Source organism: Gossypium arboreum, chromosome 5, assembly GCF_025698485.1.
Source record: "Gossypium arboreum isolate Shixiya-1 chromosome 5, ASM2569848v2, whole genome shotgun sequence".
Lineage (NCBI taxonomy): Eukaryota > Viridiplantae > Streptophyta > Magnoliopsida > Malvales > Malvaceae > Gossypium > Gossypium arboreum.
The window spans coordinates 38,581,715-38,591,331 of record NC_069074.1 but is presented as its reverse complement, the minus strand read 5'-3'; the positions used below and the strand labels follow the sequence as shown (position 1 = coordinate 38,591,331).

Below are 9,617 nucleotides of genomic sequence, written 5' to 3'. Positions count from 1 at the left end.
TTTGTTAATGTTGGTTGGATAATGATATTGAAATTTTAGTTTGTTGGATTTTGAAATTATTATGTCTTGAATTTGTTAGATATTGAATTTATTATGTTTTAAGCTTGTTGAATTTATTATGTTAGATATTGAATTTATTTAGTTGGATAATGATATTGAAATGATTGACAATGAAAATTCTTAATGTAGAATGGGTAAGGGCAACAAAGAAGGGACCTCCAAGCAATTCAGGTGGACAAAACCGATGGAACATCTTTTTCTTGAAATTCTAGCAGAGGAGGCTCAGAAAGGAAATAAGCCTTCTAATTCTTTCAAAGCAGTTTCTATTAATCGAGTTGCCAAAGCTATTTCTGAAAGATTTCAAGTCCATTGCGATGCAAAGCATGTGGAAAATCATTTGAGGACTGTAAAAAACCAGTGGCAGATTATATGCACAATTCGGGGTGAAAGTGGTTTTGGATGGGATGATAACTTGAAAATGATCACATGTGATAGAGCGACATATGATGCAACAGTGATGGTAATATATGTATATATATATTAAGTATATTTCAATTGTTTTTTACTTGTTATTCTAATTGTGTTTATCCAACAGGCACACAAGAAGTATGAACCATTTTTGAATAAAAGCATTGATCATTATGATGAAATGGCTTTGGTTGTTGGCAAAGATATGGCAACAGGGAGTTTTGCCAGAACATTTGCTGATATAGATTTGGATGATGATAATCAAGATTCAGTGCCTGTAGATTGCGAAAATGAAGAGGTTGAAGAGGTAAGAACAAAAGTATCTTCATCTGGCACATCTAAACGTAAAAGAAAAAATACTCAAGAAAGTGACGTTGATGAACAAATTAAATTTATGGGTGAACAACTTGGCAAAATTGCTAATGCTTTGGAACAATTTACTGCGGATAAGACACCACAGCTTTACGAAGAATTGATGTCGATGGAGGAGGAAGGATTTGATGATGACTTCCTGTGTTCTGTGTTTGACTATCTAGTGAGTTATGAATCCGAGGCCAAAGCTTTTTTAGTTAAAAGTAAGAAGCATAGAAATAGAAAAATTTGGCTTCAAAAATTTTCGCAAGGTTGAAGATATTGATACTTTTAATGTGGTGTAATATTATAGATATGCACTTGGACAATGTTGTTATTATGTGGTGTACTACTAATTATGCATTTGGATAATATTATAATTTCTACTATTAATTGTGGTTTGGAAGCTAATTTATAATTATTTAACTCTGGCTGGTCTCAATTTACTCTCGATTAATATTCTAGCTTATAAATCTTTTGGTTGTAATTAAATTTAATTTGATATAGATAAATTATATTCAATTTATTTATAGTTTTATTTGATCATTATTAATGGAAATAATTATCATTATACCTCTTAAAAATATAAAATGGACGAAAATATTTGTTTCACTTCATATTATTTTACAAATAAAGTGTAGAAATTTAACCAAAAATGATGATAATAAATTATTAATAATTGAGTATTATTATATATTTAATTTAGCTAATTTATTTATAAATATATCATTGCAATATATGTAAAAACAATTTAAAATATAAATTTATTAATATATATATATATATATAAATTTATTAATATATGTAAAAACAGTTTTTTCGGAAAATATTTTCAAGAAATCGCCAAACAATGTAAAATATTTTACAGATTCATCCAAACACCGAAAAGTAAATCATTTTCAGAAATCATTTTCAGAAATCATTTTCCGTAAATCATTTTCCGGAAAACATTTTACCTGCAAACAAACAGAGCCTTACTAATTTATATTTGAAAATAAAAAAATCATATAAATATGAATGCTTAATTTTCTTTTAGTTTTCAATGATGGTAAAATCATCATATATATATATATATATATATATATATATATATATGAAAAGTAATGAAATGTGATTGCATAAAGGTAATAACTTTAATGCACAAAGTAAAAAGTGATATTAAGTGATATACATACATATATATGCCCCTAAAAGGTAATTAAGTTGTGCCCATTGAATGTCAAATGTCATTTAGTTATGGTTATTGAATGCCTTATTTCCAAACCAATTATTATGTTTCTCTTTCATAAACTTATCATTACATATAAATAAAATATCAATAAATTTAAATTATAAATTTTCATCAACTTATAAAAATAGTGAGGAAATTGATATTCATTTATAATTCTAGTGTGAACTGTAATAGTGTTTGAGATTTATAACCCTTCCTTTCTCTAAAAAATAAAATATTTTTATTTATTTTACCACATAAATACAATAAATTCCTAAAATAAATCGATTTATATAATTGTAAATATTGTCATCTTATATTAATATTTTTCAAAATATTATATATAAATAAATATTTTCAAATAACCATTATTAATTATTGTGTAGAAATTTTGTATCCAAAAAAATTGGAAGGCAATGTATTTCTACCAAACTTTATTAAGAATAGTTATTTTCTCATTTCCAAGATAAAATACAATATATTTTTTTCTTAAATAGGACAATTCTTATTACACCTTTGAATTATATAATATCAAAAATCACTCAAGTGACGAAAAATGATGAAGATATGCTATTATCGAGATATATCCTGCACATTATATATGTCAACATTAACACATTGTTCTAGTTTAAAATAAATTTTGTACAATTCTAACTTAACTTAACATTTAAAATAGACTTAATACTATATTGAAATCACCACTATATAGAATATAATTAGGTTATGGATTATTTAATTAAATTGGCTTTGAACAAAAAAAAAAAAAAAGACTTACAACTGTTTTGATTTCCCTCCAAAGGCGATCCTAGCACTTGTTGAAATAGACAAGGCAAAAGGTGTTTTTTTCCTTTCTAGTATAATTCTATAATTCTATGTAAACTAGATAAGTAATTGTTCTTTTCCACCAAAAGAAAAATCACCACTATGAGAATAAGTGCATTAGCACAGTTATAAAATAAGCTCAGTACAATTCTAGCCTAACATTTAAAACAAATTTAATATCGTATTAAAATCACCACAAACATAACATTGTATTGGAATCACCAGTATTAGAATAAGTGCATTAGCACATTGCTCCAACATTAGTACATCATTTCAATTCCAAAATAAACTTGGTATTATATTTTAATCACCAAGTTCTGGGGTTATTTCTAAATAAATATTCCTTTCTTTGTCTTCCTTTTTATATATATTATATAAATAACTCTTTATTCAAATCAAATAATTTCATATATGATAGTCAAAATACTCTTAATTAATACTTTAAAAATATATAAATGAACAACATAGTAATTATTTAATATTGCTTATAAAATAAAAAAGCCACGATAATTAATATATCAAATAATAATTTATCTTCCTTCAACATATCAATTCAATCTATATTGTATAAATACATAATTACTATTTTATTTTTAGAAAATTATTGCCTAATCATTTGTAATTTTTTATTTATCGACAAATTTTAAAGGATTTTATCAAAATAATATAAAAATAAAATAATTTTGAAAATGACATAATTTAGAGATTAAATACGAGATAATATGATTTCTATAGTAAAAAACAGTATGGCATACTTGTGAAATGATACCACCTAAAAAATAAGTATCAAGCAAATAAGAGACATATAAATAGACACAACTAAAATTATTATACTACAAACTGAATATTCAATATATACATATCAAGGTATTAATAATTTAAAAATCATATAATATGCAAAATAAACTCAAACATATTAAAAATAAGGACTAAATAAAACGCAAATTAAAGTTGGAATTAAAATAATAATTTAAATCAAGGGACCTAAATAAGAAATATCCCAAAAACAATAGTTGCTTCCCTCTAATTGAAAGGTTTGCAAAGATGTGTGGTTTTGTTTGCGCGACACCCACATTATTTATTTATTTCAATATATAACAAATATTTGATAATTATTTTTTTAAGCTTTCACTGTAAAAATCATATCCTTATTTAATCTCCCTATTTTCAAAATTATTTTATTTTGATAAAAAAAAAAAACCCATGCTTAGCTACTAATCTTTTAAAAGTAATTGATTAAATAAATGAATGGTTTTTAAAGTTTGAAAAATATAAAGCGCGTATTTCTAACTCTTTTACTGACACGTGCTCCTCAGCAATTGTCACTTTATCATAGAGGGACGCCTCGTTTGACCCTTGTTTTTCGCTTCTCAGTCCCAAAAAAAAAAAGTTTGCCGTCACCGTCTCCGTTACCTAACGGCGCCGATGTCTCTTCCCTTCCTTTCTTCAACTCCGTCTCTTTAAACAGATTCCGTTCTCTCTCTCTCTCTCTCTCTCTCTCTCTCTCTCCCTCTCTCACTCTCTCAAAGGGCATCATTTTTCAAGCTCTCAATTTTCTCTGGATTCAAATCCTCTATTTTAGGTAATAGCTATAAAATTCAATTTTCTTTTGCTTTTTCTTTTATTATTCTAGGGTTAGCTTTTCTTTTTTTTGTCTGTGATTGATTTGATTTCCTTTCACATCTGCTCCTTTTTTTGCGGCTCTCTCTACTCTTGGGATTTTATTGGATTCTGGTTCTTATAGAATCATGGATTTGCTTCTTCTTTTTTTTTTCTTTTTGAGTTTATATTCTGTTTGTTTGATGGCTAAGAAAATCGATAGAAAGTGAGAATTTTGAATCTTTATTTTTTAGGGTATTTTAGATCTTAGATATAAAAACATTAGCTTGACTCGGCCTTGATATGCGATTTGTCTGTCATAAAGGAAGCGTCTTTTTTGTTATTTTGATTCCATGTTGATATAGAGAATTTGATATTAAATTGGGTGTTCGTTTTTGTTTTTTTTTTCAGGTTGGGTTTTTTTGGTGTTATCAATGTTACTGCCCTTGTTCATGTTTGGCTGTAGTTTGAATTTGGTTGATTGATGAAACTTAGTGGATACTGTATTGCTTGGAATTGAATCATGAAGATTTTTATGAGGTTTACCAGTGGTTTTGTGGATTGATTGGTGTATGAATATACGATTTGGCTGGAATTTTCCATTTGATTTGTGAAGATGTCAATAGAGAGCTTTTGTTGATTGGTAGGGGTGTTTCAAATTATATATAAAAGTGAAAAAAAAAAAGAGGAAATAGTTAAAAGAGCAAGAGAAAAAGAATGGGGGAAGCTATTCTCACTACTTTGTCAATGGAAACTGATCACCCATCTACACTTTTGTCTATGGATTCCGGTTCTTTCCTACCAGATGAATTGGAGAGAGAGATGAACCGATCTATGCTGTTGTCTCGGCCACCTGATATCAATCTCCCGTTATCATCCGAACCGAGCCCCCCACCTTTGGCTTGGAATGATTCATGTGAAATCTTAGATGTTAGCCTTGCTCCCCAGATTTACGAGGCGGTAGTCAGTGTCCCGAAAGTGGCTAAGAAGTGTATCAAGCGTCTTGATAGTGTATGGGGTGCTTGGTTTTTCTTTACTTTCTACTTCAAGCCTGTTTTGAGTGGGAAGTCAAAGTCTAAGGTAATCAGGGACAGCAACGGTTTGTCTGGGTATGACAAGTCGGACTTGGAGCTAGATGCATTCTTGGTTCAGCATGATATGGAGAACATGTATATGTGGGTTTTCAAGGAAAGGCCCGAAAATGCACTTGGTAAGATGCAGTTGAGGAGTTACATGAATGGTCACTCCCGGCAAGGGGAGCGCCCGTTTCCGTTTAGTGTTGGTAAGGGTTTTGTTAGATCTCATAGAATGCAGAGGAAACACTACAGGGGTCTTTCTAATCCTCAATGTTTACATGGGATTGAAGTTGTGCCATCACCAAACCTCTCGAATCTCGATGATGAAGAGAAGAGGAGGTGGAGAGAACTTACCGGCAGGGATATAAACTTCTCTATTCCTCCTGAAGCAAGTGATTTTGCAGCTTGGAGAAACCTTACGAGCACAGAATTCGAGCTTGAGCGCCCCCTTGCTACTTTAAAGAGTAGTTTAAATGCCCACACTAGAAAACTGCTTAACGGTACTGGTTTAAACCTATCATCTCAGCCGATAGAACATAGCAATGGTAACGGGATGGATTTATCACCTGTCTGTAATAAACGAAAAAAGGACTATTTCCGGCATGGAAATGATGAAGATCCTTGTTTACCCAATAATTTGCATTCTAACGGAGTTTTGGATATGAAAATTCACCGGTTCGAGCCAACATGGATGAATGAATTTAGTGGGGTAATGAAGAACGTATACGGGCCTGTAACAGCAGCGAAAACAATATATGAAGATGATGAAAGCTTTTTGATCATTGTCAGCTTGCCCTTTTCAGATCTTCCAAGGGTGAAAGTTGCTTGGAGAAATACTCCCTCACATGGAATTGTAAAGATATCATGTGTGAGTACAGCCTGCATGCCATTCATTAAGAGACAAGATAGGACGTTTAAGTTAACAGATCCAGCACCTGAGCACTGCCCTCCGGGGGAATTTATTCGAGAAATTCCCCTACCGAACCGCATTCCGGAAAATGCTAAACTGGAAGCATACCATGATGAGACGGGAACATTGCTTGAGATAATCGTGCCCAAGCATCGCGTAGGACCTGAAGAGCATGAGGTACGTGTCTGCTTTCGGCCCTCGCCGTGGAGTGAACGACCATTCATGGACCTGGAGGAATCTATATTGTGATACATGTAAGGATGTTAGTGGTTGGTGCTTCATTGTTTACTAACCTCATTCCATGAGGAAATCTATGAAATTATAACTGCAATCGTTTTAGATTATATGGTTATTTTTTGGTCTTGCCGTGCGTAGTTTGATATTATTAAGAATTCATCTTTGCTGACATAATCATTGATTTCATACATGTAGAACCTTGCATTTAATCTAATTTTTTTATTTATGGATCATGAAATTGGAGTTTGGGGTTTTCACTTGGCTTCAAGGTTTTTGTTTTTTCATGAGAAGGACTAGAAACCGTAATTATAATCCAAGGGTGGATTTTTTTTTTTTTTTAATCTTGATTAGGTGCAGGTATGGTCTTTCTTCTTTTGAGAACATGCTGCTTGTTAAAGGTGCATTATGTATATCATTAGTGATTGTAACACTGTTTTCAGAATCAGAATGCGGATAATCAGATGGATCGGTTGGATAAAGTATCAATTAAGATATCAATCTGGAATAAAATTGAACTTTTTATATTTTAATTTTATTTAATTTTTTATTAATATATAAATTAAATTAATTTATTTAATGATAAAACAATTGATTTGATCTAATTCTATAATAAAAGGAGTTAATAAATACATTGAACTCAAAAAATGTGAATTTTGATCTGATCAACAAGTATAATTATTTTAGTTGATAAATTTATTTATTTTGAAAGTAATTGAAAAAAAAAGTGGATAGAATTTAGAGGTGTGCATGGGCCGGGCGGCTCGGCCCGGCCCGAAGGCTTGCCCGAAAAATGGGAGGGTTTGGGTAAAAATATAGGCTCAAAAAATGGGCTTGGACAAAAAATGAGGCCCGTTTAGAAAATGGGCTGGGCCTCGGGTAAGATTTTTTGGCCCGGGCCCGGCTTAGCCCGGCCTGATTTTAATATTAAATTTTTTATTTTTAATTTTAAGTAACTTTAGTACTTTTACTTTACTCTTTTTTGTTGTTTTTAATGTTATTTTGATATTGTAAAACTTTTGTTATTAATATAATTTGGTTCTTAATTTAGTTCTAATTTGTTTCAATTTTTAATTTTAATATAATTACTTTTTATTATATTTTTAATTTATGTATTATTTTAAGAATTATTTTAGTCTCATTTTTATTTATTTTTGTTTTAATATTTGTTTTATGTTTTTAAATTTATTTAATTTATTATATTTTAAAGTTTTTATTTAATAAAAAGGAAAAAATTGATATGGCCGGGCCGGGCTCGGGCCTACCATTTTTCCCCGGGTCGGGCTTGGACAAATTTCTAGGCCCATATTTCGGGCCGAGTCGGGCCGGACTCGAGCCTTGAAAACGGGCCAAAATTTTTTAATGGGCCCGGCTCGATCCGGCCCATGCACACCTCTAGATAGAATGGCTCAGCATATCCATTCGCTTTCCTCGATGAATAGAATCATCTATAACGTAGGGGTAATCAATTACAAGAGCAGATATAGTAAGAATACGAAGAAATTTGGCAAGAAATTGTAGCCGTTGATCAACTTCTATCATCTACACATAATAAAAGTCCCAGCAAATCGTTTTCACTCTGCGCTCTAGTTGTATTGTAGTAACGGTTGTTGCTCTTTCAACGGAAGCAGGCAAAGGGCATTGCCTATCAAAGATTAAAAACATATACGATAAATTATATTAACGGTCACTCAATTTTAATTTTAATGATAAAAATGGTTTTATTAAATTGTTTGTATCGAACTTTAGAAATGATCATATTTGAATTGTTTGTATTAAATTGTTTGTTATTATACATTATAGAAATGGATTTCTTTGTATTTTATTGTCAGTCATGTGTAGGACAAAAATAAATTTATTTGTATTAAATTGTTTGGTTATTATTGTACATGACAAAAATAGATTTCTTTGTATTAAAGTTTATGACATGTGCATGATGGAAAAAAATTTATTTGTATTAAATTATTTTTGTATTTATTATTGTCTGCAACTGCCTAGGTTATATTAAAGTGTTTGGTTATTATCTGTCACTTCATTTATTGATGTTAAATTTGTCCGGTAGATTTACTTGGTGATGAATTTAATGAGAGTGAAGAAGAACTGTTTAATTTTGATGTGTTTGATAGGGTTAGAGCTAATCTAAATGGCTTAAACATGGATGATATAGAAGTAGAGAAATTGTCTGATAGTGATGATTCTAAGAGGTTAAATAGTGTACATGAATCTGACTCAGATGACCAAAGTTGGCCTAAGTTTAACTTAGATAGTGACATGAATAATCCAAAACTTAAGGTTAGAATATTATTTTTGACCAAAGACAGTCTAAAAGAAATTGTAAGGTAGTATGGTATGCTGAATAGTTATTTTATTAAATTCTCAAAAAGTGATCAAAAGAGGTTAAAGGCAGCTAACAGTTCAAACTGTTCTTGGTACATATGGGCCTCTAGACTACACCTTAATGACCCTATTGATCAAACTTGACAAATTTGGAGTTAAACTCTAACCATAATTACTCTAAGGTCCATAAAATTAACAATATAACCTCAACTTGGCTAGGTCAACATTATAAAGACAAGTTCATTGTTGATCTTGATTATTCTTTGACATCATTACAAACAAGATGTTAAAAGAGATTACATTTCCCTTGTCTCACTAACCAAATGTAGGAGGGCTAAACTTAAGGCAGTAGAACTACTTGAAAGAGATCATAAGGCACAATATGAGAAGATATATGAGTATTTGTTAGAGGTTAGGACCCAAAAATGTTGGAAAAACAACAATCTGTTATCTGGATAATAGGTTGTTGTTGGAAAAAAACCCGATTTGAAAATGTTTTTCTTGTACAGTGAAAAATTAAAATTTTGAAAATCAACTCGATTTATGATATTTATAGCAATAAACCTTAACCGAATCCGCACCTATATTTTTTGGATAAGCAGATCCTTGA

The 9,617-nt window shown here is 30.5% G+C and overlaps 1 protein-coding gene across 1 annotated transcript; it reads left to right on the top strand.

Annotated features, from left to right (window-relative positions):
- The first annotated feature begins 4,154 nt into the window (after positions 1-4,154).
- LOC108489956 (uncharacterized) lies at positions 4,155-6,828 on the top strand. Its single transcript, XM_017794726.2, has 2 exons — positions 4,155-4,433; positions 4,862-6,828. Exon 2 carries the CDS (start codon positions 5,168-5,170, stop codon positions 6,683-6,685), a length of 1,518 nt encoding a protein of 505 aa, XP_017650215.1. The 5' UTR covers positions 4,155-4,433; positions 4,862-5,167; the 3' UTR covers positions 6,686-6,828.
- The last annotated feature ends 2,789 nt before the right edge of the window (positions 6,829-9,617 follow it).